The sequence below is a fragment of the Aspergillus sclerotioniger genome, assembly GCF_003184525.1.
Source record: "Aspergillus sclerotioniger CBS 115572 chromosome Unknown BO94scaffold_7, whole genome shotgun sequence".
NCBI classification, from domain to species: domain Eukaryota; kingdom Fungi; phylum Ascomycota; class Eurotiomycetes; order Eurotiales; family Aspergillaceae; genus Aspergillus; species Aspergillus sclerotioniger.
The window spans coordinates 517,508-545,475 of record NW_020290997.1 but is presented as its reverse complement, the minus strand read 5'-3'; the positions used below and the strand labels follow the sequence as shown (position 1 = coordinate 545,475).

The 27,968-nt window shown below is 50.6% G+C and overlaps 12 protein-coding genes across 12 annotated transcripts; 4 read left to right on the top strand and 8 right to left on the bottom strand.

The window, feature by feature from the left end:
- Positions 1-183: 183 nt before the first annotated feature.
- Positions 184-2,486, bottom strand: BO94DRAFT_583376 (uncharacterized protein; the record flags this gene model as incomplete). Its single annotated transcript, XM_025615556.1, has 2 exons — positions 184-756; positions 810-2,486. 2 exons carry the CDS (start codon positions 2,484-2,486, stop codon positions 184-186), a joined length of 2,250 nt encoding a protein of 749 aa, XP_025469897.1.
- Positions 2,487-3,258: 772 nt separating this feature from the next.
- Positions 3,259-4,033, bottom strand: BO94DRAFT_583375 (phosphoglycerate mutase-like protein; the record flags this gene model as incomplete). Its single annotated transcript, XM_025615555.1, has 2 exons — positions 3,259-3,311; positions 3,391-4,033. The coding sequence occupies 2 exons, from the start codon at positions 4,031-4,033 to the stop codon at positions 3,259-3,261; spliced, it is 696 nt and encodes a 231-aa protein (XP_025469896.1).
- A 1,214-nt stretch (positions 4,034-5,247) lies between these two features.
- Positions 5,248-6,747, bottom strand: BO94DRAFT_616011 (TauD/TfdA family dioxygenase). Its single transcript, XM_025616791.1, has 4 exons — positions 6,441-6,747; positions 5,877-6,363; positions 5,511-5,816; positions 5,248-5,448 (listed from the first exon to the last, which is right to left on the bottom strand). Exons 1-4 carry the CDS (start codon positions 6,688-6,690, stop codon positions 5,292-5,294), a joined length of 1,200 nt encoding a protein of 399 aa, XP_025469895.1. The 5' UTR covers positions 6,691-6,747; the 3' UTR covers positions 5,248-5,291.
- A 145-nt stretch (positions 6,748-6,892) lies between these two features.
- BO94DRAFT_616007 (Clavaminate synthase-like protein) lies at positions 6,893-8,154 on the bottom strand (the record flags this gene model as incomplete). Its single annotated transcript, XM_025616790.1, has 4 exons — positions 6,893-7,116; positions 7,171-7,293; positions 7,349-7,715; positions 7,770-8,154. Coding segments are annotated over 4 exons (1,099 nt in total), but the record flags the coding sequence as incomplete, so codon positions are not given.
- Positions 8,155-8,446: 292 nt separating this feature from the next.
- On the top strand, positions 8,447-10,259 carry BO94DRAFT_512093 (methionine permease; the record flags this gene model as incomplete). Its single annotated transcript, XM_025609795.1, has 5 exons — positions 8,447-8,622; positions 8,671-9,361; positions 9,425-9,584; positions 9,645-9,955; positions 10,014-10,259. The coding sequence occupies 5 exons, from the start codon at positions 8,447-8,449 to the stop codon at positions 10,254-10,256; spliced, it is 1,581 nt and encodes a 526-aa protein (XP_025469893.1).
- A 1,969-nt stretch (positions 10,260-12,228) lies between these two features.
- Positions 12,229-13,789, bottom strand: BO94DRAFT_583371 (uncharacterized protein; the record flags this gene model as incomplete). Its single annotated transcript, XM_025615554.1, has 3 exons — positions 12,229-12,365; positions 12,420-13,506; positions 13,556-13,789. The coding sequence occupies 3 exons, from the start codon at positions 13,787-13,789 to the stop codon at positions 12,229-12,231; spliced, it is 1,458 nt and encodes a 485-aa protein (XP_025469892.1).
- A 509-nt stretch (positions 13,790-14,298) lies between these two features.
- On the bottom strand, positions 14,299-16,352 carry BO94DRAFT_487669 (MDR family MFS transporter). The gene is made up of 4 exons (XM_025609047.1): positions 15,715-16,352; positions 15,639-15,664; positions 14,646-15,580; positions 14,299-14,590 (listed from the first exon to the last, which is right to left on the bottom strand). The coding sequence occupies exons 1-4, from the start codon at positions 16,341-16,343 to the stop codon at positions 14,426-14,428; spliced, it is 1,755 nt and encodes a 584-aa protein (XP_025469891.1). The 5' UTR covers positions 16,344-16,352; the 3' UTR covers positions 14,299-14,425.
- Positions 16,353-16,778: 426 nt separating this feature from the next.
- BO94DRAFT_359694 (phosphotransferase enzyme family protein) lies at positions 16,779-18,683 on the top strand. The gene is made up of 2 exons (XM_025607165.1): positions 16,779-17,638; positions 17,685-18,683. The coding sequence occupies exons 1-2, from the start codon at positions 17,191-17,193 to the stop codon at positions 18,569-18,571; spliced, it is 1,335 nt and encodes a 444-aa protein (XP_025469890.1). The 5' UTR covers positions 16,779-17,190; the 3' UTR covers positions 18,572-18,683.
- Positions 18,684-18,981: 298 nt separating this feature from the next.
- BO94DRAFT_622299 (uncharacterized protein) lies at positions 18,982-19,828 on the bottom strand (the record flags this gene model as incomplete). The annotated part of the gene is made up of 2 exons (XM_025617069.1): positions 18,982-18,988; positions 19,053-19,828. The coding sequence occupies 2 exons, from the start codon at positions 19,826-19,828 to the stop codon at positions 18,982-18,984; spliced, it is 783 nt and encodes a 260-aa protein (XP_025469889.1).
- A 355-nt stretch (positions 19,829-20,183) lies between these two features.
- On the top strand, positions 20,184-20,745 carry BO94DRAFT_615992 (uncharacterized protein; the record flags this gene model as incomplete). The annotated part of the gene is made up of 1 exon (XM_025616789.1): positions 20,184-20,745. The coding sequence occupies exon 1, from the start codon at positions 20,350-20,352 to the stop codon at positions 20,743-20,745; it is 396 nt and encodes a 131-aa protein (XP_025469888.1). The 5' UTR covers positions 20,184-20,349.
- A 1,032-nt stretch (positions 20,746-21,777) lies between these two features.
- Positions 21,778-24,834, top strand: BO94DRAFT_544170 (DUF3659 domain-containing protein; the record flags this gene model as incomplete). Its single annotated transcript, XM_025613169.1, has 3 exons — positions 21,778-21,922; positions 21,975-24,253; positions 24,310-24,834. 3 exons carry the CDS (start codon positions 21,778-21,780, stop codon positions 24,832-24,834), a joined length of 2,949 nt encoding a protein of 982 aa, XP_025469887.1.
- A 799-nt stretch (positions 24,835-25,633) lies between these two features.
- BO94DRAFT_615982 (uncharacterized protein) lies at positions 25,634-27,768 on the bottom strand (the record flags this gene model as incomplete). The annotated part of the gene is made up of 4 exons (XM_025616788.1): positions 25,634-26,048; positions 26,121-26,367; positions 26,497-27,186; positions 27,250-27,768. 4 exons carry the CDS (start codon positions 27,766-27,768, stop codon positions 25,681-25,683), a joined length of 1,824 nt encoding a protein of 607 aa, XP_025469886.1. The 3' UTR covers positions 25,634-25,680.
- Positions 27,769-27,968: the final 200 nt, after the last annotated feature.

Below are 27,968 nucleotides of genomic sequence, written 5' to 3'. Positions count from 1 at the left end.
CGATAAGATGTCAGTATCAGTCTGTTAGTTCCACAGCATGTTGACAACGATAACAGAATAAATAAACATTGAAGAAGTTGGAATCATTTTTGAATTTTGAGCTCAGAGAGTCATCTGAATCCAAAGACCTTTTGCCACTGCATTGAACGGGGCGGATTTCGTCGTCATCTGCCTCAGTAGAAGCTATTTAAACGTGGTCAAAGTAACGAATTGCCAATTGTTATCAAATGGAACGAGGTTATCAATCTCGGTAGGTCCAGTCGCGCAGTCCAACCCAGTGTTTGGGTCTGTGTTTGGAAGATCACCATCGGCACGGACAGCGGCCAATATATAATGTCTGTCGAAGAATGGATTCTTGGTGGGGACCCAGGGGAAAGGCCCGAAGATGTGTTGTTGTTGCTTGTTCCCAGTGAGAGGATTGTCGAGTTGCGCGGTGCTCAGCTCGTCAAAGTGAGCTTTCCAAAGGGTTGGCGCGGGTCTGTTCGATTGATACAGGGTTACTTTAACGTTGTGTGCAGGTCTGGTTCCGTGATTCCTCACTGCGACATAACAGTAATTCGTCGCCCCCGGGATAGAGATCTGGTTGACCAATCCATTGTCAGCCCTCTGCCAATTCCAGATGCCAGGAGTATTGTCGGACAGTAGAGTATAGTCATACTCCCCGTCCCTGCCGTCATCAATGTACACGTCTACTGCTGGCGGAGGCCCTTCTGTCATGACGCCCGGGTCGGGGATGTTCGGAGGATGATACAAGCCCTATTTCTCAAAAGCCCAGCGGATGATCTTTCGTCACCCGGATGGCCAAGAACAACCCCATCATCTGCAGCTATCATGGCTGAGACATACTGGTAGGGCATGGGCATCCGGGTCGTGATGGTTGCGATGCCACCTAGAATGAGATACAAAGTGTACCTTGACGCCCAGTTCTGTCGGTGAATATCACCGATTGCGTCACCCCCGATGGCTCGGTAAATCCGGAAGAGAGCCGTTGACAAGACCTGCTCGCGTCGATAGTATGCCAGGTTGTCTTGTCTATACTGGGGTCCATCCCATGCCCACCCATCAGTGACCCTGCGGTCATGCCGGCGACGAACGAGCGTGTTCCATGGGAATGTGTCGAAGCGATCCTGTGCATCACTTCCAGGGTCCGAGTATATGGCAGCCAGCGAGTCGCCCGGACTGTGGGCGAAACCAAAGCCCGGCCAATGGATCGCATCCCAGAGAAGTCCATGGCCAAATTCGTGACCCGCAATGCGGAAGTCTGCAGCCATGCCAACTTGTGAATTGGAATCGGCTCGGCCAAAGATGAACCCTCCTGAACCGGTGCCAGTTGCGTTTCTTGGGGCCTGCGCATTGACTTGATCGTCAAAGCCACGGTGATCGACCGGCACGGGGAACTGGGTTTCGTTGAAAAAGTCTTTCACTGAGAAGCCCAGCTCTCCTAGGAGCCGAAAAAGCTTGGTGATATGATAGTATGCATTGGCAGCGGCAAAGATGTCGCTGTCAACACTGCCATTGAAATCCCCGGTGGTTGTGGTTGGTGGAAGTCTGATGGACAAGCTGGTATCTTTGACCACTGCGAAACGACCTTTCAGAACTTGAGGAGACGACGTCACAGTCTCGGGAAGCAACACTCTGTCGCGTAGCATGTTCAAGTCGGCAACACTACCAGCTGGCATGGGAGCTCTGTGGCCAAGCTTCGTAACGGGGTCCCTGGAAAACACCCAGCCTGTTAGTCCGGCTGTGAGCGCTTGCAGGTAGATCATGGAGCCCGTCTCCACTTCGAAAAATGCCCTCCAGTTGAGACTCCCATATCCAGAGATAGGAAACGAGAATAGGGCTTCCCTGACCACATAGTAGTGGCCGTCCTGGATCTTTTTAGGCACTTCGGGAAAGGCTAGGATTGGTGGAGAATCACCAGCCTGCTCTTGCCTACCCTTTGCGCTATAGCGATAAACAAGAATGCGCTGTTCATTTTTCTCATGTTCCTCTGTGAAGCCTATGCAATCCTTACATACAGGTACACCCAGTGATAGAGAAATATCCTCCTCTTTCACAGCCCGGTTCAGGAACTTGGCATCATCCCCAGGCAACTCTGGCCCAGAGGCATCGGTATGAAGGGTACTGCTTGAGTTGGTCACCCGGTTGTCTCCTTCACGCACAGTGACGCTAAGCTGAGCATCCCACAGCGGCCATTGGTTGAAGGTTTTCCGATAGATTACTGCCGTGCTCTTGAAGCGGGTCTTTTCTTGCTCGAACTGAAGATCGAAGCCAGAGTCCGTCAGGCTGTTCAGGCCAGGGGTTACTTTATAGTTTCCAGCCACCTGTTGGAGATACTGCTCGGCCGCACTCCGCGGGTTAGAGGGTCCCTCAACAATCTGGTCTCTAGAGGTAGGAGGCCATGGTTGCTGCGCATGGTCTAAGCTTCGAAGTGCTCCATTTTGAGTACGCACAACCTCAACCTCGGGAATTTTGTCAAATAGCATGATGAGTAGAGTCTTCTTGCAGGCAATTAGTGTTTTTGAGCAGTGAGACTATCCAGAGGATCGTAAATGAGAATGAAGCGGGATTACCCTGTAGACTTATAGCTACCTAAATGGCAAGTCAGTGGGCACTTGATATGTCAAGGTCATGTTCACGTCAGACGGGCAGAGTAATGTAGAAGGCCCCTTGGACTACATCTCACCTGCCAACATCATATTGTGAAAGCTTGCCATGTAGACAAAGTCTTTATTCCTGGAATGGTCAGCAGCTATACGAGCCAATGTCTGTTTATCCAGTCGGAGGCCAGCATAAAATACGAGTCTCCGTACTTGCTCAGCAACTCTCCCGCTGCAAACAGAAGTGAATCTGGATTCGCTTCTATCGAGGAATTGGCTCTTCACAATCTAGGAATGAGCGTGAGAAACGTCAGTCCCGTTCTAGACTGGTCCTCTGAGGCAGGTGCAGACGGTGGACGACTTGGCATTTTCTTAGAGCTCGGGTACTAGTTGACAAGATGACCACCATCCGAACATGTCAGAAGGTAATTTATATAACCAGAAGGGGCTTTGCCTAAAGTACATGGCTTTGAATGGTATCCTTGCAGACCTGGAGTTGAAGCATGCCCCACAACTGACAATCGAAGTGACGCTCAATTCGTTCCAGGCCTAGGCCGATAATTTGGCGGCATTCAGCACGTTAATTCAATGTGCCCCAGCATTTACAGGTAATCTCATCCCAGTAGGGCTCCATCAATCTCAATAATACACAAGTGAGCTAGAATTTGACGACTTCGAGAGTTAACGCGGCCTCCATTCGAAAGGCCTTCACTAGCCAGAGCCAGACACTAACCATTAAGCAGTCCGTCAGGTCCCTCCCATTCGCAGAGTGATTCTTCCACAAGATTACCATCTGCCAGTATGCGCAATGACAGCGTCCCGTTATCGTCTCTAACCAATTCGAAGCTTCTCCACTGTCCAGGGGAAATTGTTATGCCGGGTGCAGTGATACGAATAATCCCTTCATGAGTGACTACCACGATATCGTTTCTCTGAGTATGCTCGAGCAAATTTGATTGGGCTCTCTCCAGCTTTCTCAAGATGTCTTGTTTTTTCTGCGATGCGGACGGCAATATAGGTCGGGACTTGTCATACCAATTCGGATCAAGCTGCCGGAGCTGAGGTAGTGCAGGGAACTCGGAAATGAGGTCATTCACCGGGGAGCCGGTGTTGCAGGGCAAGTCGCCAAGTTCCTGCAGCACTGGATCTAGGACCAACCTCACTCCGGACTGAACGCTCACGCCGGTATTGGCGGGATACTGTTTAGAGTCTAAGATGCGCCGGAATGCGATCAAGGATGTCTGCATCGACCTGCGAAGTGGGCTGGATATGACTGCGCCGACGCTATCAGAGTGGCTGGAAATGAAGTCCCGGCCCATCGCGTCGGCGTTGTCAAAACCTCGTTCGCTGAGAGGAGCGTCGCGAATGCTGACATCCTGTCGCAGGTTGTGAAGACCTTCTGCATGGCGGACTAGATGAATGCGCCCTGGCATTATTGGTGGTGAGATACTTCTATTTTTCTTGGAAGGTATTGGTCTGAATAAAATGTTTGATAGCTAATAGCTAGCATCAGCTTCAACGTATAGTAGTGTTGTTTTCGCCCCCTTTATACTTTTCAAGGGTTGGTGGCATATTCTTGGCGCAAACCCATCATGAAGAGCTTGAAACTCCGACAGGGTTTATCATATGACGTTGCGATCTGGATCAAGTTGTTTTATCAAGCTCCTGCAATGTCCTGGGCCAGTAAGCTCTCCGCGCACATGACCTATTAACATTTAAGCCTCCTCAAACCACCATGGATAGATCCTCGTGTCCTTTGTCTCATCTAGATTCGACCCGGATCGCATGACTGGAAAAGAAAGAAAATTGAATATTTAGCATGTCATCAGGAGGACTACCTGCCCATTACCGTGATATCAAGTCAACTGGAATCTCGCACCCCTCATCTTGGCCGTCGTACTCGTACCATGGTTGGTCCACGCCAAGCCAACACAAGGTTGATATTCCACGGGAAGATCTCGTAACCTTAATATATCAAGACCACTCGACCAAGAGAAAATGCTCTCAGCCTCATTGTCCCAATAAAGAAGATTCTCAGCTATAGATTAAGCTTCCAAAACGGGCGCCATGATTGGTGTCCCCGCTTCCAACCGAGGCACCAGCGGGAATCTGGCTGCCCTTACTTGGGGATGACTCCATGCCAAGTCTAGATCCGGACCACTTTCGAGTTCAATGGTTTTAACACCTTCTAGATACGAGATAGGGAATTTGGTCCAGAGAAACCGAACCTTGACGATCACATAAACACCAGGCTGGTAGGGAATGTAATCAGTCCTAGAGGTGTAACGTCTACGTCAACGAATCCTGATTGCATTTATTCTTCCCGATAATCAACTCCATGTCTATCGATTGATTTTAGTGGTAGATACATACGACCACAGGGTGTGGAGAACAGGGCTTCCCGTCCGCTCAGCCGTACTTAAGCCACACGCCGGGAGGTTAGTAGTTGGGTGGGTGACCACCAGCGAATCCCTTCTGTTGTATGTTTTTATGCTTTTTTCGTTTTAGTTTTTGCTCTGCATAGCCAATTCCGCCCTTTTCATATCACCTTTACACAGCTATAAGAGTTCACCTGATAAGGTAGTGGTTACATTGGCCACAACAGCACAATATATACCATTGACTTGCGCTTTCTAGGCAAAAAAGAGTAAATCTATTTAATTTCAGGTTATGGTATAATTACTGCATTCCTCAAGCCCCAACCGTCTTCCGCAATCTCGGTTCGAGAGGAAAAACCTGTTCATCGACACGGACATCCTTGTAGACGATATCCCACCGTTTGCGCAGCGGCTCGGGAGTTTCCCACGCGTATTCGGGATCGCGCAGCCACAGTCTCAACAAATGACGCCTATAATTTCATGAATTAGCAAATTCTTCTCTCCAGTACCACAATGGGAAATGGCCACCCACTCCTTGCGAGGCTCATCTTGGAAACCATTCCGTGCGTGAAAAATGCTAAGGTTGTTGATGTATTGAACATCTCCCTTTTGGAAATCCAGCGCAGCACTGTGCTTCTCAGCCAAGAAATGCAATGCGTCCAGGGCTTCGGCTTGCGCTTCGGTAATAGGTGGGATGCTTGCGGAACGGGGCTGGGCTTGGAAACCCGTGAAATAGCGTCGGGCGTACTGAATGAGGACGCGCTCCGGGGTTGATTCGGTGCCGGGCTGGAAGTATAGCAGGGGTCGCTTGGTATAGGAAGCGGCGGGGTTGTTAAAACTGTGTCGTTCTGTCAGTTTTCACTTTGCGACTCTACCTAAAATTGTAGGTCATACGAACCCATCAACTACCCAGTCCTGCGACAAGGTGTGAATCAGATCCGGTCGCTCGCGCGCGAGGATATTGTAGACATTCCAACTGCTGGCAATCTTGCTTTCGCCGCCGGACGCAGCCGGATGGAGACAAAGCAAGGAGACGATATCCCCGGCATCTGTATGGAAGACCTGTTTGTCGGCTGTGTTGGATGGCGCGCCAATGGTGCCGGAGGCAGCAATCCCGGAGATATCCTTGATATGCGAGAGAACCAGAGAAGTACCATTGGAAAAACGTTGGTCCTCCTGGCGTCCGCGCACGTTGCCGACATGGGCAGAGACACCGGCGTAGATGATGATGTTATCTTCGCGCGAATACTGGTCGATGCGGAGTCCTCGCAGCACGAAGAAACCCCGGCCCAAGTGCAACTCCTTCGATTGCTGTCGGAGGCGATCATGCAAAGTCGGCAGTGGGAAGGTGGATTGGTCGATTGCTCCCCAGGGGATATTGCGTGCTGCAAAGTTGGGGAAGCAATCGATTAGACTTGATGCATGAGGGTTGGGGTTAGGGCTTGGTGGTGCGCCGACCTACCTTTAAAGCTCTGCAAGGCGGCGTCGATTTCATCCAACTCGGTTTCGGTCAAACGCACCACCCAGTCATCGCGGCCTTCGACATCACAACCTTCCCAGACGAGGTTGGAGACTAGTTCTGTGGGAAAGCCATGGGGAACGGTTTTAGGGAGAGTCTCGGTGGCGGTGCGACGAGCAGTCCGAGCCTGGTATTTATCCCAGTCAGGATGATATTGAATATCCGGCTGGACGAGAGTCTGAACGGCAGCCATGGTGAGTGGATGTGTGTGTGTGTGTGTGTGTGTGTGTGTGTGTGTGTGTGTGTGTGTAAGGGAGTATGTTGATCTATCTCAGCGACGCTGGATGGTGGGGGGTTCTTATCGGTTCCGATGAGCTCTTATCTTGTCTAATGGCGACATTCCCAACTGCGATGGGGCATTGAGTGCGGGGCAGCACGTCATCGCATGCATCCACTCAGACGACATCAATCGGTGCCTGTCCTCCGTCCCACATGCTCACCAGGATTCTACGATCCCCCACCCATGGTTTGCGCCCGTGTGACACCTGATGATTATCCACCAGCAGCAGATCCCCTTCTTCCAGACACAGATTGATCTCCAGGCCATCCACTACCTCCTCCAACTGCTGCAAATACTCCGAAGGAATGACGGTTCCGTCGCCGTAGTCACACGGCAGATCTATGACCGGTCAGTGCCATTCCATGGCTCTTTGTCATTCTCATGAGCACTTACATGTCATTCCATCTCGACCCAGGTACGGTGGCTCCAAAGCTCCCAGATCACGCGTCATACCATACCGACCGACTAGCCCGTTGAACCACACGGGTCGTCCGCTGGCAGGAGATCGTCGGATACCTTCTGCAGAGTCAGTGGTGATGCAGATACTTCTCGGGAGAACAGGAAAACATACCCGGGATGTGCTGGGTCAACTCCAGCGCATCATCTGGTAGCCACCGAAAGGTAGGCGTGAGCTTTCGCACCTGAACCTCTACCTTGGCTTTCTGCGTCTCACGATCATCGTCTGGTTCGAATTCCTGTCCAAAGCTGTGCTCGCCAGCCCAGTTGAACTCGTTTCCCTGGCCCTCATGCCCCGGGGCCCGGAAAATCATCTTCATGGCCAGACCCCGTTGATGGACATCGCGCACGAGGGCAGGCACTGCTTCCTGTAACCTCTCGTAGACCAACGCGCTGTGCGCGATTGGGGTTTCACCACCATGCGGGGCTTTATTTTGACAATAGAAGTGGATGTTGGCGGGGAAGCGCGTGTAACGAGAATACTAGAGACATACATCAGCCAGCGGACTTGTTTCAATGGATTAACGGCAACCTACCTCATTATGCTGGTAGAATCGGCGATCAGACGGTCCTTCGTTGGCCGTCCAAATATTCTCGGCCACCAGGGTTCGTTTGCCTGCCAGTCCAATCTGCACGAAAGGATGGGAGCCACGGCCTCGCTCGGCTGCGTTGATGAGTCGCGCAAAGGTCTCCGCGGATGGGTGGCCGACCCCGTGGACGAGCACAGCGCCATGTTGCTGTAACAGCTCGGACAAGCGTCCAGACTCAGCCAAGGCAGTAAGGGTAGTGACGGCATCATCAACCGTCGTCACATCACTGCTGACTCCATCGGGCCTGTGGACCTCAAGTCCATAGGGAAAAGCATGCCCATACACTAGCTGGGCGCCTGGCACGTCGAACGGTTGAAAAGTAAGAGTCATCTTCGAACAATCATCGGTGTTTTTTCCAATGACAGTGGCCTCCTCCCCTATCGACCATTTCATATGGCAGCGGATGGGGTGGGCCGCGGGGATAACGCCATCCCACCTGCAGCTGAACTCATCCACTAGTACTCAGCCATCTTGGCAGCTCCAGCGATTTCGGACTAAACCCGAGGGAGTTCCAGATCTCATCATGTTCTGGCCTCTATCACGCAATCCAATCGGATAAGTATATAACCCACTCTGGGACGACCTGGCATTCGCAGGCTGCGTGTTTGGGGCTGGCAGTCGAAATGGGTAGCGACACGATTTCCCACGCAACAATTCAGACCGAGGCGTCTCACCCCGACGATGACAGTCTAAAGGGCGGGGAGAGACTCACCGTCAATGAGAATCATGTGCTTCAGGATCGTAAGATTGGAGTGCTGGGAGCCATCTCCCTGATTGTCAACAAGATTATTGGCGCCGGGTTGGTCCATTCACCCTCACCTCGCTGGATTCACTAACAGATGGATAGTATCTTCTCTACCCCGTCGACCATCTTCAAGCTCTCCGGCAGTGTGGGATTGTCGCTGCTCCTCTGGGTGGTGGCCGGAATCATCTCGGCGTGCGGTGCCCTGGTGATGCTGGAATTCGGCAGTGCGATTCCTCGCTCGGGGGGTATCAAGGTCTATCTGGAGCGATCGTTTGCCCCCAAGCGGATGCAAACGTGCATCTACCTCTTCTTCTGCTTGTTCCTGCAGGTCTCCGCCAGCAACGCCATCACTGCCTCAGAGTATCTCCTGTCCGCTGCTGGAGTCGAGTCGACGACCTGGAAGGAACGAGGGCTGGCCATTGCGGCTGTATCTTTTGCAGTCGGCGTCCACACGGTCGCTCCCCGAGTTGGGCGGGGGTTGCAGGATCTCCTGAGTATGGTTAAGCTCTTTACTCTACTGTTCATCGTATGTACAGGGTTTGCCGCTCTGGCGGGTCATCGACGCATCCCCAATCCCCATAACTTCGACGTGAAGACATCTTTTTCCGGCACCTCCAATAACGGATATGATATTGGCACGGCTCTTCTGGACGCCATCTTCTCGTATCAAGGCTACGACAATGTCAATGCCGTCCTCTCCGAGGTGAAGAACCCGGAACAGACCCTGCGCATCGCTCTCCCATGCGCCATGGGTATCATCACGGTCCTGTACGTTCTAGCCAATGTGGCTTATGTGAGTCCTGCCCTCCTACCAAGTCATGCTCGGGATACAGTAGCTTATCCCTTCTCCCCATAGTTTGCTGGTGTGTCCAAGGAGGAATTCCGAACTGCCAGTGTCACCATTGCGGCCAGCCTATTCCGTAATGTGTTTGGCGAGACTGCCGCAACCCGAGCCCTACCTGCCCTCGTGGCTCTGTCCGCTATCGGCCATTTATTGGGGGTCGCATTTGTCGTCCGTAAGTCTGTTCCACCCCGGGGTCGCATATCACAGTTTAACTTAACAATCTGCAATTCAGCACGCCTGCTACAAGAGCTCGCGAAGGATGGCATCACCCCGTTCCCGGACCTTATGATGCAGAACCGACCATTCAAGACCCCGATCGCAGCGCTGGTCGTGCACCTGGGCGTTACGATTTTGTTCATCTGCGCTCCACCCGCGGGCGACGCTTTTTCTTTCGTCGTCGGACTCTCCTCCTATCCCATGTGCGTGATGCTGACGGCCATCACGGTGGGTCTGGTGAAGATGCGGCTCTCACCGTCCGAGGGGTGGTCATCGTCCTACACCGCGCCATGGGCAGTCATTGCCTTTTACCTGGCCGCCAACATCGTATGTCACTCTGGCTTCCCCCTCCAGCATCGCTTTCTAACAGTACCGATCTTTGCAGTTCCTTTTGGTCATGCCGTTTGTTCCTCCTAATACGAGCAAATCAAGTATCCCGTACTGGCTAAGTCCAGTGGTGGCCCTAGGGATCTTGGGACTCGGTGTGATCTACTACCTTCTACGCTTTGTGGTTCTGCCGTGGCTGTTCGGCTATAGTCTCCATCCAGTGACCAAAGACCTGACGGATGGGTCGCAGGTCACCCGCTTTTCAATGCAGAAGAACGGTTCCGTCGAACCTTCTTACTGATTATGAGGTTGAAGAACATTGTCCAGTGCCGGGAGCTGTCTGAACTAGTCCTCCTAGATCTCACCCTAGACGATCAAGATGCGTTATCAGATTCGCACTTCCTCCGGGCACAGGACAGTGGGTTCAAGATGGTCAGCAGACCAGCGGTGACAGCTGGGACTGTGGAACAGAGTGCGCGTGGATGCGTTATGATGGCTGACGCAAAGCCCTAAGATCACCGGCATGAACCATCTCATAAATGCGCTGGAAATCAACTTGGCCCCCTCCCCCGGTACCGATCTGGGTTGATCCGCCATTCGATTGACATGAATTTATGTAAGATACACTGGTTGGATAGATACATAGCTTGACAGACGGTCGCAGGAGGGCCGTGTTGGAATGCTAATCGCGTCGTTGAACTAGCCAATTGACTACATAGACGATGCTTCATCTTCAGATGGAACCTCTCCCTGTGAATATTCGGTTTTGACACAATGTGTGAAGCTCAATCTGCCTAAAATATATATATACTTATATATATCCTAATCTCTGTTCTGTCTTCAGGTCATATATTTTGGTGGACATACATGCAGTAACTATCCCCTTGATATGGTTCTTAGTCGACTTGACAAGTCGTGCGATGCTTAGGAATTATAGCACCCTAGAATTAATGCGTAGGAAATAAAGAAAAAGGACAAATGATTGATCTTGTCCATGGCAAAATGTATCGACGGGGCTTTAGGTCCCTATAGATGTGGAAATCTGCGGAATGTTACATGGAGGGTCCTGTCCTCACCCTCTCCAGCGAGATAGAATAGAGGCTTCTCAAAAATGAAAAGAAACACGAATGAATAAAAAAGAAGAGGTTTAAAACATACAACAGAAGGGATTCGCTGGTGGTCACCCACCCAACTACTAACCTCCCGGCGTGTGGCTTAAGTACGGCTGAGCGGACGGGAAGCCCTGTTCTCCACACCCTGTGGTCGTATGTACTATCCTCTTTTTCTCTTCGACTTATATACTGGTTACATACCCTAGTTCGAAAACGCAGGTACATCGGGTTGTGGCGGAAGTGGTCGACCCAAGAGACGCTACCTGATCGCGGACACTGCCGGTCTAAGTAAATTTGAAGCGCAGCAGCCACAGCAGCACATGACACATTAAATCCTTGCGCCATCTAGTCAACAGCCTGTCTTGTTGGGGTGTTACTTGCATGTTTTTCGACTCTCATAGGGTATTCACTGATATTTCATCTCTTGGCTTGATGAAACGAAGAGGAAATGGATTAAGTCCACACAATGATAGGCCCTTTTGTAGAATTTGACATGGTCTTGTACCATGATTCTTTCTCAAAGGGACGGAGAAACTTAATCTCAGGGTTTGCAGTCGCGTGTGGGTGAGGATAGCTCTTTTGGATTGGTCGTATGATGATATTGTGTGTATTGTATCAACAACAATGAACTCGGTAAGCGGTGGACGGAAATCTTATAGCTACAATTAAGATGGCTTGTGTTATGTTACTACAGGTTTGAAAGCATCGGAAATAAACGGTTGTGGTCAGGATTAGGAGGATGCGCTAGGTTATTTGATTAGGATATATACTTGAACTCTAGGGGTGGATATCTGGTGAGTTAATATCAATCTAGGGTTTAATGGGCCTAGTATTGCGTCGATCTGCTCAGAAATATGAGCTTAAAAGATCGAAATCAAGCCGGGAATTGCTGGGAAGATAATCGCCTACGGTACTCGATAATGTAGATGGCGTTCAGGTTGGTAAAGCGAGGTTTACATTGCTCATCATAATGAAAAGTGAATTGTATCAAATCGATTCTGACTAGATACTCAAAGGACAAACGTTGAAACACGGTAAAGTTGCAAAGATATGGAACACGACAGCTGATACCACAATGTTTGCTAAGGAGAGTGAAGAATAAATGAACATTCAAAGTATTCTCAGCATCTCACGACTTATCAAGTGGACTAAGAGCCATAGCTAGGTGCTAACCGGTGCTTGTATGTCAGCAGGTCTTGGCTCGTGGAGTATCTCGTCCATCGCGAAGAGCTTGAGTTCGTCAATCCAGTCTTGAATTGAGACATGCGCGGTGCGTTCAGCATAATGTGCAATGATGTCTACCTTGGTTAGTGGCTTAGATCCCTTTGGACCATGGATTGGGTCTGCTATACCAATCCGTTGATTTTGATACATCAGTTTATCGACACCCAGCTGTCGGAGTGACCCTTGATCCCGCACAAGGTTGAGCACTTCCCGCCAGACCCTCACCCCGTTGTCGAAAAATTCGTCGTCGCGTTCCATAGGAGAAGGGAAGTTCCCATAGTGTCTCAAGGTAATTGACCCAAACACGAAGATTCGCAAGGTTGGCATGGCCGATCGTAGTAGCTGCATCAATGACGACGTTGTTGTTCTGATGTTAAATAAATGCAGCCTTGAAAGGCGCGAGAAATGGAACTTCTGGGACATCCAGACAAAGTGCTGATCGACCAAGGGCTCTCTATCATCCTCAGCCTTGTGGCGATTGTCGAAGCGAACCTGGAGAGTCTTGAGATTCGGTGCAGCCTTCGCCAAAAACTCTAAGGTATCCTTGCTCTTTCCATCTGAGTTAGGCTCAAGAGCTTCTTGTGCTAGTAAATCTTTATGTGATGACGAGCAGTACAGCCCCAGCCCTACTAAAGTCTGTATGATTGGAAGCAGTAAGACCTTTTCCGCAGATGTAAAATGTAGTCCATTGTGAGCAACCGGACAGACCAGGTCCCCAGTACTCGTGTCGAGATATTTGATTTTGGTCTTTGTGGATGCAATTGCAGCTAAAAGAATAGAAAGGATTTTCGCGTTAGTAGTATGGGAATGCTTGCTCTCCCCTCCCACGACATGAAGGGGGTCGAACCGCAGCTGTTTTCTTAACCCCCTAATTCCCTTAAATCTTCCAGGTGCATCTGGAGGTCTTCCAACATTCAAATGGGCAGCTATGTGAAGGTTGGTGAAAGAGGGTAAGCAGTGTTCGAGTGCGGCTTGGATAACCTGGCCATCTCTCACTTTAAGGTGATCTGCCACGGCATCCTGATAGAGGGCGTGACGCTCCTCCCTTGATCTTTCAGGTAGTGAAACAGTTTCCTCCCTGAAGTTGCGTTTCTCTGAATCTGTCGCATGTGTCGCATACCCCTGCTGCAGATGATCCATGTCTTCTGCGGACCACTCGTGATTTCCTAAGAAATGTGTCGTCACGATCCACAGCCCCTGGTCACCGGTTACATTCTAGTCTCCGTCACACTCACCGATGGTATGGTAGCTTTAATTCACTTACTTTAACGTGCTTGCGGAATACCTCATGGCTTGCTATATGTTTGAGAACTTGTAGACCATCACTGGTGAGGACCAAAAGGATTTTCTCGAAGGCGCGAAAGGCGAAGTGATGCTGTGTTTTCAAAGCAAGAGAGAAGGAGCTCAATCGCAGGGCAAAGAGATCTAAGATGTCTATGTCCTGGCAGATGCGGTTCGGTATTTCGACAGGGAGCGAGGTGATATTAGTTGACACCATGATGAAAAACAAGGACCTCACGATGTCTAGGTAGCAGAATCTTTGCGAGTGGGAAGAGGGCCACTAAATAATGAATGGACAGCAATTAGGCTAATAAGGTTTACACTTGATAATTTGCCGTCCTTCCTTGCTCTTGCAGGTAGCTTTGTTATGTTTCTCATTCTTCCGGTGCTTTCTTCTTCATTCACGGATATTTGCGGGGTGAGACGACATTACACGGGATCTAGCCCTGCCTTAAACACACTGTGATTTGACAATACGGAATTTCACCAACAAAGTGAAGGAAATCAGCGGGATTCTCCTAGGACATGGTCGACATACCTTGAATCTTCCCAGGGAAGAACGACACAGCCCTATGTCCTGATGAGGAAAGAAGTGGGGTCCCCGGCACATACCTTTGCTGCCTCAGGCTCTAACTGCCAATGTTTCGCAGTGCCCTAACGGAGTCTCTCTGGAGTGTTGTCGGATTTAATTGTGACCCGATCCTGGTGTAAGAAGACTACTAGGTGCTCGAATTCAACCTAGTTGTGGCTTGCAACAACCGCTGTTGTCGGTTGATTGAAACTCTAGACTCGAAATATATCTTGCCACTCCTCTAATCTCCCCGGCTAGACTCATCAAAATACTCGACTATCATCAATCAGCTTCAACTATCCCGACACTTCCAGTCCCATCGTTGCCTGACTGACGGACAGTCTGTCCACGTTCTGCCCCCAACACCGCACCCTCACTCTCACTCCTAAGATCATGAGCCCGAACAAACAGACTAAGGAGAGATGCCAGCCCAGCAAACGCAACATACTATAAACCAGCATATCAGTGCCCATAATTACCAATCAAAGCAATGTGAACTCACCATAATCCACACCGTTCTCAGAGCCCCAAAGTACGTCTTCCGAACCAAGACCTGTTGATCCCCCTCCAGACTCCCAATGAGCTCCACATTCGACGATGCCAAATCGCCATTAAATTTCCCCGCCAGCTGGACACCAATCTGCTCAGCCAAATCCCCATTAACCGCATTCATCTGATTCTGAAATACAACACCCCCAATCACCACCGACACGGCCGTAGCCAGCGACCGAACAAACCCCATCGTCGCAGTCACTGCCGCTGTATCCCGGACGGTGGTGGCAGCTTGAGCAGCAAGTATCGGGGCTTCGATATTCATTCCTACTCCGACCCCTGCCAGAGCTTGGAAGATGATGAGTCTGGTGATGTTGGTCTCGAAGTGTAGACCGATCAGGAGTCCAGAGCCGAGGACTAGTAGAACCTGGGCTATGTACATCACTGGGAGGTATTTGCCGGTTTGTTGCATGAAGATCCCTGCGGCTGCGGCTGCGAGGGAGCAGGAGACGATTAGGGGGAGGAGATAGAGTCCTGAAGTTAGGGCTGTTGCTCCTAATACAGATTGTGCGTAGAGGGGGAGGTAGTAAGCTAGTCCGATAAAGACATAGGAGTTGCAGGCGAACACGACGTAGGGGGCTGCCCTGGATGGTGATGCAAATAGCCAGAAGGGGATTATGGGGTTCGTGGCGAGCTTCCACTCGTTCACGATGAAGAGGCCCATTACTACTGTTCCGAAAACGAGGAGACAGATCACGGTGGCAGATGACCAGGAGTAGACTACGTCGCTGAAGTCTAACGCCAGGAGGATCATTAATGCTCCGCCGATGATGAGTAGACTTCCTGTCCAGTGGATGACTTTTAACCCGGCTGCGATGGGGGTCTTGGGGTTTGGGACTTTCAAGCAGATTAATAAGACGGTAAAGGAAATTGCTCCGACTGGCACTGCTCCACTTGTTAGTGCACGAATCATATTGAGCAAAACTTTGGCTAGATAACTCACAATTGATCCAAAAGCACCACCTCCAACTACAATAGGTCAGTTATACGCAGCTCTCATTAAACGTTATCAAACGTACCTCAATTTCGTCACAAAAACCCCTCCCAATACCGGACCGACGGTACTTCCCACTGCCCACACAAGCGACGTGATAGCAAGGTATAGCCCTCGATCACGCAACGAGAACATATCACTGACAATGATATTCACCATGATTCCCATACCAGAGGCCCCCAATCCCTGAACTGCACGCCCGACAAGCAACGCATTCATGTGGGGAGCGAGTGCACAGAGGAGACTACCAACGAGGAATATAGCAACGCTAATCAACATTATGGGCTTTCGGCCCCATATATCGGCGACAGATCCCCACACAGGGGTGATCGATGCATAGGCCAGCGTATAAGCGCTTCCCACCCAGGTGTATCCGGCAGCGGACTTGAAAGTGCTCACAATGGCTGGCACTGCGGTGGTGACGATCGTTAGGTCAAGAGCGGATAACATGACAGACAGGCAGAGGGATAACATGGTCCATGCGATCGTAGACTTGGAGGGTTGATGCCCTGCCCGCTGCTCAGGAGTTGAGGGGGTTTTGTGCGCCGCATTATTGGTGTCAGTGGTGGCTTGGTTAGGGCTGCTAATTGCGCCCGCTAGTAGTGTCGCGTTCACGACATCCAGCGTATCCAGCTCCAACGACATGGTCGGCATGGATTGTTGTGTGGGAGCATGGAATGAACTCGGATAGGCCGGATGAGATAATTGATGACAGAGCGAGTGAATGATGGTCACCTGATGATCTGACAGGGGCTATCATACGGAGTACGCTATTCTTTATTTCCGAGTTGATTTACTCCGTAGTGCGTGGCATTTGAATCGGGCTGTCTCTGGGCAGTGTAATCAGTGCGTGGCTATAGAGATGCTGTCAGGCCGGAATTAGTGAGGCATTCTGGAGAACTCATCACCCAATCACACTGCTGAGAGAGGTCTATGATGAACCAATAGTATAAAGAAAGGATAAATTTATAACTCACAGGCCAGCGACATGGCAGTAACTCGAAGATATCCCTAATCCTCCTCCAGGGATATTTATAACTTAGCTCACATCCTGATTGATGACTAAACGCGCTTCACCCCTTCCGTAACGACCAACATTCAACTCTTCTGTTAACAGACTGTCTTCGGCATGTCCACCCCGAAAGTGGCACCATGGAAATGGCGTCCATGTCCGGTCAATACATCCCTTTCCCTTTGGGTATGTGCTATGTCCTTCTCGACGTTTACCTCCCGGAAGGTTTCAACGACGAATGGCAGTCGTGAACTCTTCGAATACACATCTGGTCGATGGATGTAAGTTGCCCAACGCCCTCTGCTTCCAGCTTTGATAAATTATACCGATAGATATAACGAGAAAGTTCGTCTCGCCGAGCGCCAGGGGGAGTTTAATCTAGATGCATTGAAACGCGCCGCTGCTCAGTCGCTGGGGAGATGCGATACACAGATCAAAGGTCTGTCGAAACTAGCGGAAGGAGGTTTCAATCGTGTCCTACAGATCACTATGCTTGATGATACTCAGGTCCTTGTCCGACTGCCATATCCCTCCACCGGACCAAGCAGTTGGCAGTCGCTAGCGAGGTGGCTACCTTGGCTCTTCTTCGGGCCCATGGTCTTCCTGTGCCCCGTGTATGCATACTCCACAGATGCTGGAAATCCTGTTGGCTCGGGGTATATCATCATGGAGAAGCTACCGGGAAGACCACTTGGTGATCGGTGGTTCGAGCTTTCTGATCGAGAACGTCTAAAGGTGCTTCTGCAGCTTGTACAGCTAGAAGCAAAGCTTCATGCTATTCAGCTTCCTGCGAGCGGAAGCATATACTATGCCAGCGACCTGCCATCGGACTCAACACGCATTGACATCCCGGACTCAGATCTCTGCATCGGTCCTGATGCAGCTCTTAAATGGTGGTTTGCAGGGCGTGCCTCGCTCCATATTGATCGCGGTCCTTGTAAGTGCCTCCTATGCCAGCTTGTCCCCTCCTGACCATATACTAGGTAAGGACCCGATCGATGTTCTCCGAAACCCTGCGTTAAAAGAACTGGTCTGGCTGCGTGCATACGGCCAGCCACGCTTCCCATTCGAGCGTGCATATCGCGAATCTATGGATTACCAATTGTCCGACCCCAGTGAGCATATTGCTTCGCTAGAATCCTACCTCAAAATTGCCCCTGCACTGCTCCCATCGAATGAATTGTTACGGCCTGTTCTTCGCCACCCTGACCTTCAACCGAACAACATTTTTGTCTCTGATGATCTGGACATTGTCGGATTAATTGACTGGCAACACGCATCTGTGCTACCACTATTCCTCGCCAGCGGGATTCAGAAGTTCTTCCAGAACTACGACGACTCTGAATCGCTTCATTTTCGCCCACCTCAGCGTCCAGATTTCGAAGACATGGACGAGGAAGAAAAGGCCGACGCTTTTCAGGACTTTCAGCGCCGCCATACCCACTTTTTCTACTTGGCCTTCACGCAGCGGTTCAATGAACCTCATTTCCGCGCCATGGATCAGGCTAAAAATATGATTACACATCGCACTTTTAACCATGCGGGCGAGCCCTGGGAGGGGAATAATATCCCACTTCAGGCCGACCTCGTTCTCGTTGCTAAATCCTGGGACAAATATTCAACTGACCGGTGTCCGATATCATTCTCCACGATCAAGGCTGATTCCATCATGCAATTACAAGGTATGCAGGGAGAGGCTGATCTCCAACTCAAACACATTCGCAATGTTATTGGCATTGGTGTGGACGGTTGGGTCTCTTCAGAAGAATATGAAGCTGCCTGTGCCCGTGCTCGTCAGATGAAAGTCGATGGTCTTGTGTTGGGATCCCCGATGGGCTCCCAGGCCGGTAGGCAACGTAGGGTCACGTGACGCTCCTCCCTACACCGCTAGTTAGTCCATATAGATGGCCTACGAGGCCCCTAGCTAGATCATCATCCATCTCATTCTACACGGTTGAATCGCCTTAGTAGCCACTCCAACATCTTGCTTCACTCGACACAGACCACGAGCGCGAAATGACGAATCGACATTGGCCGTTTGATGACCATAATGAGGACGAGTAGCGACTGTGACCAGACTATCATCAATCCAAAAGTCCCATACCAAATGTATATCATAATTTACATGCTAAGTGGGGCATTTACCAGGTCATTAAATTTCTCATACCACAAGAACTAAAATAAGAACAAGGATTAAACCAATAGTCCCCACCCCCACCCCCACCCCCATCCCCAATCTCTATATCATACAATCCTACCAACCCCTCCATACCCTAATCCCTAATTCCTACAAACGGCTCCGTCAGCACCACCCCAATCCCACCCAACGAAACCAAACAAAGGAAACTCACAATAACTGCAACGTCAAATCCCCATGAATCTTCGCCTTAAGCTGCACCTCAACATCCAGATTCAAATCCAGACGTAACCGCAACTGCTCATCCTTCTTCTTCCCACCACCTTCCTGCGGCTGCAACTGCGTCTCATCCCGCTGTCTGGACCCAACAATACTCCTTCCCAGCGCCTTCCCAGCCGTGTTGCCAAGTGTACTAACCGCCTTTCCGGCGGTATTCTCGGCCAAGTCACCCACGCCTTGTGTGAGATTCGAAGGTACGTCGGCTATGCTGCCTAGTGCGGGGAGCGTCGTCGGCTGGGGTTGTCGACTGGGTCGGGAGCGTTGGTTGCGGCGGCGGAGTTGGCGGTAGGATGCGGATGCGGATGCGTTGGAGTGCGAGGAGGAGGATGTGGGTTCTCGGGGTGGGGGGTGAGGTCGGTGGTGTTGGAGTTGCTGGGGTTGAGGTTGAGGTTGAGGTTGAGGTTGAGGTTCGGGTTCGGGTTGGGGTTGGGGTTGGGGTTGGGGTTGTGGCTCTCCTTCGCTCCACGAGGTTGATCGGCTCTCTTGATATACTTGCATTTCTTCGGTCTCCGGGGAGGATTTCGTTGTTTCGGTTCGAACGGCTACTGTTTCTTCTGCTGGTGCAGGTTCAACTGGTAGCTGTTGTTTAGAGTCCATGGGAGGATCCACTGGAGATGGAGATGGTATAGCTGGTGGACGAGCTCGTTGTTGGAGTTTCGGTGGGCGTCGTTTCTGAGTAGGAGTCGAACTTGAGGGAATTGCCTCGGTCATTTGGTAAGTATTCGACTGTAGCCAGTCAAATAAAATAGAATAATATATCCGTTTCTTATGAATACTGCTTTACAAGCACAGACATGGTAAAAAGAGGAATATCCAGATCCTCTCATTCAAATCAAACTTAAACGCGGCGGGGGCAAATATTGCCTGATGTCATTTCATCGGGCAGTGACGACAGAATACGAAAAACCATTGCATTGTTCCAGGGTTCAGGGATGTTGATTACTGTGGAATTAAACTGGGTCGCTTTGTTCTCGGGCAATAATCATAATGGGCTTCTTATTAAGGTTCATGACATCCCGACTGACTGTTCTTTGCCACCCACGTTGCGGTTCCTTACTCCTGAGTATATCTCCTTGGCTTTTCTCTTGCAGTCAGTTTTCGGTGGAATATATCTTTGATTTTGGAATCGTCAACAGCAGTCTATCCTGCATTCCAATAACAGCGGAGCCCTCATCCTAACTTCAGGAAAATACCCCCGCAGTGAGAGGAGTGTACAGAACGCCACAGCAACCATGGCCCAATCATCCACGCATCATCAACCCCAATCCGCCCCGGTAGTTACACAAGCACAGCAACAACACCAACCGCAACCGTTCCCTTCTGCCCGGAGACCATCCCGAAGGAATAAGCAATACCCGCTCGGAGGATATGCTCCTCCCGATACATCGACCGCGTTGCAACCAGTCAGACGCGGGCTTTCACCCTTACCTTCAGATGAGGAAGAGGAAGTACTAGATAGAGGGGGACGAACTCGAGGAAAGCTGGCGAGTCAACCTGCTGCACAGGATATGGATCAGATGCCGGAGCAGGAGGAGACGGGGCTTAAGTTGAAGTTGGAGTTGAACTTGGATGTGGAGGTCGAGTTGAAAGCGAAGATTCATGGGGATATAACGTTGGCTTTGTTGTGAGTGTCTCTTTTCTGGATTTTTGAGGTGGTTGAGGGGGATGGAGAGGACTAATTTGGTTTAGATCTTAGTGCTTGATTAGATGATAAATATATGGAGCTTGGGTGTTGTGATTGTCGGTCTATCTGGCATATGGTCGTAGAGTCTATGGACGGTCAGCTATCTTTTTGGAGTGCCATGAATACATGTTGTACATATATTCATCCATGTCTTTGATTCTGATATCAAGTTAGACAATGAGGATATGCATTGGTATTTGCCACATGGCCTAAAACGGAACCTCGACGAGAAGCGTCATTGATAAAATTGCCTCCCAAGTCAGTAATCACCTCGGCAATGAATCAATCCTAGAACGTATCCCTGGCAGTTGTTTGATAGAGTCAATAGACCGCATATTCCGAATTATTGACCCCTCATTCCATCATGGATACCGATCTCCAAGGCGCACGTCCCCTGCCATGCCATCGCACAGCTCGACGGGATGTAGAACCGAACCAAAGCCTAAACTGCTGGTTGCGTGGATAATGCTGACCACGCTTGGTACAGTCGAACTGGACGTATCGCAATGGTTGACACTGGCCGGGATCGATCCCGCAAGCTTGACCAAATGATCTACTTCCTAATATCTTTTCCCAGGTCTGTGGTTCCAAGGAGAAGACACCGTGGTTTCAGCCCTGCTATCCCAAATAAAGGGTTAGGGCAAGGGGTCATTGCGTCTGGATAGTTCAAGGAGGCTGTCCGTGCCCTTCCGCGTCTCGTATCGCTTTGTGACCTGTGGTTTGATAGAGTGACGTAGATGTGATGGAGCTGATGACGATGTAGCCGTAGTTATTACCTTGATATAAGGTTCCTAAATGGAGTGAAAGCGCTAAAGAGGGAGTGAGTATGGATTACCTTACCTTCGAGGCACATCATCTATCCATATTTCTTTGAAACAGTGGGGGTCGTGAACCATATCAAAGCGAAAGGGAGTATACGCAGAAGGAACAGGGGTACATAATTGAGGATTGGAATAGCAGAGCGTTTGCAGGAATAATGGCGACTACGAATCAACCCGTGAAGCAACCGAGCTCGCTGGGGAGAGGAGAGGTTACGAAGGAGGCTCCTGTTCGCAAGCAGGCCCCTCCTGAACTCCCCAAAACAGTCGGACAGAAAGGTCAAGCTGGTCAACCTGCGTTAGGTAGGTGGAGCAATGCGTTCATATACCCGAATTCATATCTAATTATTCATAGATGAAGGCGGCGCAAAACTGCAGACGAAAACAGTCGACGAAGGACAGAGCGGACAATTTGAAGGGGTCGATATGTGGGAAGTTGAAAACCTTGATCAACAACGCCAAGTCCCAGAACAAAGACAGGCCATGCCTCCGGAAACAGCCACGGGTTCTGCATCTAGCCATAAGCAGTCGTTTGTTGACAGAAGCAAAGCCGCAGCCGGTCGACTGGGCCGGTTCGCCAAAGGTGCCCAATCGGTCAAGGATCATATTCCACAGGGAATCACAGAACAGACCTCCCACGAAATTGGGGATCAGGAGGTAGGGGATCGAGCCGATGGATTGGGGGAATCCCGGGGAGGAGTAGGTCTCGATGATACCGTACCGAAGCCAAATAGCTCGGACATTAAGAATATCGCAAAGACCGTGGGGGATTTGAAAGGGCTCTCAGTTGATGAAACGGGCAAGATTGTGACTTCAACTGGACAGCCAGTTGGCAAGGTGATTGAAGGAGATCCGAAAGATCTAATTGGACAGATTGTGGGCGAGGGTGGTGAGATTCTGGACGAGGATGGAGACTTAATCGGACGAGTTGACGTCCTGGCGGATGATGAACTGGAGCCCGTCATGGAAGACGGAATCCCCAGCCAGCCGCTGTTGCCGGACATTTCCACCCTCGAAGGCCTTCAGTGCACCAAGTTCGGCAGTATTCTGAATGCCCAGGGTACTCTTGTCGGTGAGCTTGTCGAAGGAGATGCGAAGAGACTCTTCCGTGGAGGGTTCGAGATGGATGATAAGGGACAGTTTTGGGATCATCGCGGAAATATCATAGGCAAGGCATGGCCAGTCCCACCAGACGTGGATGAAATCAGTCCCTTCGAGGGGGTAAAAGACCTGCATGTAGGCCAGGACGGATGGGTCCTGGATGAGGACGGCCGACGGGTTGGGCAGGTGGTCAAAGGCGAGGCCAAAAAGCTAGAAGGTCGCGCAGTCGACGAGGATGGCGATATCTTGGATCGTCGTGGTAACCGACTGGGTCGTGCAGAACCATGGCAGGAACCTGACGAGCCAGAGAAGGTAGAGGAAGTAGAAGAGAAGCCTAATCTCAGCTGCCTGTCTGGGCTCAAGGCAACCAAACTGGGCCTTGTCATAGGACCGGACCAAGTGCCGATGGGCAAGGTTATCGAGGGAGACCCAAGGCACCTCGCTGGTAAGACCGTTGCCCCAGATGGTCAGATCTGGGGCGACCAAGGGGAGGTCATTGGCCGGGTAGAGCTGATCCCGGAGAACGAACGAAAAGACCTCATGCGACCATTCCAGGGAGAAATGGACCTGATGGTGAATGGGTCGGGATGGGTGGAGGATGATGAAGGCAAGGTGGTGGGTCGTGTGGTGGAAGGGGATCCCAAGGCTCTCCAGGGCTACGAGGTCGACGAAGATGGAGAGATCGTGGATCAGCATGGTACTGTCCTTGGCCGGGCTGAACGCTGCGAGCCTCCAGCCGAGACAGTAGAGGAGCCCGATCTGTCTGTGTTAGGGGGCAAGCTCGTCAACAAGATGGGCAATGTTGTGGATGCGGATGGAGTGGTCATTGGCCGGCTGGTCACGGGAAATCCGCGCAAGCTGGCCGGAAAGTCGGTGGATGACCAGGGCCAAGTCTGGGATTCCAGTGGGCATGTCGTTGGTCAAGCCGAGGTCCTCCCTGATGCTGAACGAGACCGTCCGGAGGGTCCGTTTTGCGGCCTCGATGGGCTGACCCTGGATAAAGAGGGCATGGTGGTCAATCCGAGTGGCACGCCAGTGGGCCGTCTAGTGCAAGGTGATGTCCAACGCCTTGCTGGGCGTGCCGTTGATGAGGATGGGGAAGTTCTCGACGGCTCTGGGAACGTCATCGGCCGGGCTGAGCCTTGGGCTTCCCCTGAGGAGCCGGCTAGTCCGATGACTGGCCATAAGGTCAACCGCGAGGGTGAGGTCCGAGATGAGGGCGGCAATCTCATTGGCAAGGTCACCGAGGGAGACTTGTCGAACCTGGTCGGTCGAACTGTCGATAAAGACGGCTATGTCATGGATAGTGCCGGCAACAAAATCGGCCAGTGCACTTTGTTGGACAATCTGCCCCCGGAGCCCATGTCAGAGCCGGAGCCGGAGCCCGAGCCAGAACTTGAGCCTGAGATCTCTCCCGAGGAACTCGAGCAGCAAGCCCGGCAAGCGGAAGAAAATGAGCTGGCCAAGAAGATGTGCTCCATTGTGCAGCAGACCCTGGACTCGGTAGAGCCCATTTGTAGACTGATTACCCAGGTAGGTGATGTTATACACACATTTGATATTGACTATGCTGACCTTAACCCCAATAGCATATCGAGCGCGCCAATGGAGCCCCTAAAGAGGACTTGGATGAGGAGGAGCTGGTGAAACAGGTCAAACCGTTGATTGAGGAGGCCGGATATGCTCTGCAGGAGTGCAAGGGAGCCCTTCGAGCGCTGGACCCGGATGGCCACATTACTGCCAACGCCAAAGCACACAGTGCATCTCAAGAAGCAACTCCGCAGGAGCATCATCTTGCCGAGCTGCTGAAGAACTTGACCAAGCTGGTGACCGAAACGATTGAACGTGGAAAGAGCCTGATCGCCGACATGCCGCATGCGAAGAAGGAACTGAATCCTTTGTGGGCGTTGTTGTCCGAGCCCCTGTTCCAAATCATCGCAGCCGTAGGTCTCTTGCTCAGTGGCGTTCTTGGTCTGGTGAGCAATCTTCTGGATGGCTTGGGACTGGGTGGGCTCCTCCGGGGCTTGCTCGGTGGCTTAGGGGTAGACAAGCTCCTTGAAGGGTTGGGGTTAGGCACCATTACGCAGGGACTCGGCCTTGGTGGTAAGAAATAGGGCTTTTCGCTGGGTAAAAACTCTCCAATGAATGCATATGGCTTCTCTGATTGTGGTCCTATTATTCTGTTATATTGAAGTGCTTTTTCGACTGCCGTCGAATCATTTGATATAGGAAAATGCCTGCTAGCTCGCTATATGGTTTCGTGAAATACGATACTAGTATTAATTGAGTGTCGAATACGACTTCGCCTTTTCGGCAAAGTGCGATGTTAGGGCAATAGTCATGTAATTTATTTCCATAACATCAGACAAGCACATATTGCTGAATTCAAATGGGGCGTTGGTATACTAGCTTTATTCCATCAGAAACCCAGTCGAGCTGATAGTCATTCCATAGCCAGTAAAAGTGAAAATGGCATCAGCATCATCGGATCATACGATGTTTTTAGATCCTTGGAGGTATACCCTTATCAGAAACCGTCGATTCTTCGAAAATAAATTCTCCAACGTCTATAGAGGATTCACTCGGAAGGTAACAGTAGATACTGACTCGCAGTATAATTGGAAATTACAGGTAAATGCGCCTAATGCTCCAAGGTTATATCTATATATTAGCAAAACATGAAAAATCATATAACGAGTCAAATAACATATGCCTACGAGTGACCCACTGACAGGATATGCTTTTATTGTGCTTGTTAATGCTTAGTAGCAACCCACAGTGCGTGCAACTTATAATGAATGAAATATTGCTTGCCAATTTGTGTTGGAATTACGAATATTACAATCCTATAGAGAGGCCAAACCATAACGTGGTATCGATATTAAGAGTATGCAATGATTGTCATCATCAAAGACCACATCATCAAGGGAAACAAGTAGAGACAGACCGACAAATCTCTCTCAACCAACATTAGGAATATCCGATGCCCAAGTAGCAACATAAGCCCCTTGTGGAAGAAACGCCAACGTCCTAAACATCTCCACAACGATGAACAGTCTCGCCACAACATAAGCAATCATGAACGCTAACAGCAGAATCCCAAGTAAAACCATGAGAAAGAGAAGAACGGCACATAATGACCCAACGCCTATTTTAATTATCTTTTTACTGAAGGACATGTCGTGTTTTGGTCGTGAATGTTGCGATTCCTCATCTCTGGGTGGATTTTCGGGTGAAGGCTCCAGCATCTCCGGCCCCTGATTAGGGTTTCTGTCTGTGGAGCTGGGACTGGTTTCGACATTGAACTCGGTCTTGGGTGTGAGTGGGTCTTGAAGGCAGTTGGTACCCGATTTCACGGGGATCTGGCTGTTGTGTTCAGAATCCTGGGGTGTCGGTGAACGGTGCGTGTCGTCTATATCGACCATGGATGTACCCATTTTCATGAAGGCCAAAAGGAACCCGATCAGTACACAATAAATCAATGTCCACGCCAGTACACAAACGGTACACCACAAAGCCGCCGCCCACCAGAGATATTTCTCCACCGGGGTTGGGAATTGAAAGTCCCAGGCTGCCAGATGAATGCCTCCAAAGACCATGCTGCCGATGAACATGGACATGTCGGTGAAGTCATCTCGGGTATCGTCCTCAATGAATCCATTGCCCAATGGAGCTCCTAGCTGCCGTTCAGAACTGACCATGCCTCGTACTACTCCGATCATTGAAGTAAGCCGCATCATCGATTTGATGAAGCCAAGAAGTTCCTCGAGGCTCACTTCATCCTCCCGTCTCCTGGTGGTGTCGGTGTTGGGGCCAGTGTTGTTATTGGCGGTGCCCCTCTTGCTGCTTGTGCTGGTTTTGCCCGTAATACAATGCCTGCATTTGACAAATGGCCACTTCTTGTGTCCTTTTCTTGGTGTTGGCAAATCTGTGTTCTTGAGCTCTTCCTCCAGGTCCTCTCTGGCCCCCGGGTACTCAAAGAGAATTGGAAGAGTGACTCCTGTAGGCTTCCCTCTGTTCACGATATACATCCCCACTGCACAGAACGCGAAGGCGACCACGGTGACCTCCAATTGACTTACAGCCAGTCCATATACCCATCGCGAAAGGATTTGGACAACCACCCAGACAATCTGACCCACGGCGAGATATCGCATGAGAATGTCCGTTTTGGACCGGTCGTTGATCTCCTGCACTGATATATTGCGTAGTTCTGGTACAGACTGACTTTTAATATCCTTCGTACTGAGAAGAAGTTTCACAACCTCGATTCCTGTGAGAAAGAAGGCGTTTTCGAACTTTTTTGTAGGATCCTCGATGACAGCCTGGTCATTGGCGATGGCCTGTTCTTTTTCTGGTTTCCTTTTCGCACAGCAGAGCATCGAGGTGAATCGTTTCCATCTGCCTGAGCGTTCCTGAGGGGCGATGTCATTCTCTGCAGGCATGACTGTCGTCAAGTCATCCACCTCGTTAGTCGATCGGGCTGGGGACATGTCCCTCTGACCAAGTGGCCCATTATCAACTGTAACAAGTTGGCTGTCGCTTGGAACCTCCGAGCCTCTATTCGCATCCGAACCACCTGCCTCAACAGTGGGGGGATGCAGGCGCAGCGCAAACCCTCCCATATTAGCAAATAAAAGGTGAGTCTTCGTCCACCCAATCTCCTTGAATTCATCTTCATAATGATAAAACAGGCAACGTCCCCGGAACTGATCATCCCAGTACTTGGTGAAAGAAATTTCCGGGGCAATGACAGTAAGAAGGAACCATTTGATTGGATGCCGATAGTTCTCCAACGCCCAGTTCAGCCACTTCTTGAAGTGTTTCTTTTCCGGTTCTCGCGCATATTTTGGGACATTGAGATGAAGAACCGTCCAGGTGCAGGCGATGATGGTAAAAAGGGAAGACCAGAGGATTTGCAATGTGCCGCGGGTGTTAGGGGCTGTGGCGAAATTGGTGCCCGGGGGTGGAAGCGTGCAGTTGGTGTGGATGGTGTTGAATGCGTGGACGTTCGATGCTAGGAAGAGGATAACAATGGAAGGAAACATCCTGACAATGGGCTTCTGGTCATGGACTCGCGACCATGGCCGATTACTACGTGGGTTTATATCCCGGCCAGAGAACACGAAGCTCGATGCAGACGAACCCTTGGTACTTTTGCAGCCGATAAGGCCTCATGCGGAGTAGGGTAAATGTCAGAGTCTCTTTTCAGCTGATCAGCAATGCAAGAACCACCAAGCTGATCCGC

Bases quoted from the DNA above. Each gene is read 5' to 3' on its own strand.
- BO94DRAFT_616011 (XM_025616791.1), bottom strand. From the start codon at position 6,690: ATGGCTGCCGTTCAGACTCTCGTCCAGCCGGATATTCAATATCATCCT. The intron at 6,364-6,440 runs GTAGGTCGGCGC...CCAACTTTGCAG, and splicing joins CGCCTTGCAGAGCTTTAAAG to CACGCAATATCCCCTGGGGA. The intron at 5,449-5,510 runs GTGGGTGGCCAT...ATGAAATTATAG, and splicing joins CAAGATGAGCCTCGCAAGGA to GCGTCATTTGTTGAGACTGT.
- BO94DRAFT_487669 (XM_025609047.1), bottom strand. From the start codon at position 16,343: ATGCCGACCATGTCGTTGGAGCTGGATACGCTGGATGTCGTGAACGCG. The intron at 15,581-15,638 runs GTGAGTTATCTA...CAAGTGGAGCAG, and splicing joins GTGGTGCTTTTGGATCAATT to TGCCAGTCGGAGCAATTTCC. The intron at 14,591-14,645 runs GTGAGTTCACAT...GCTGGTTTATAG, and splicing joins TGAGAACGGTGTGGATTATG to TATGTTGCGTTTGCTGGGCT.
- BO94DRAFT_359694 (XM_025607165.1), top strand. From the start codon at position 17,191: ATGCTTGATGATACTCAGGTCCTTGTCCGACTGCCATATCCCTCCACC. The intron at 17,639-17,684 runs GTAAGTGCCTCC...ACCATATACTAG, and splicing joins CCATATTGATCGCGGTCCTT to GTAAGGACCCGATCGATGTT.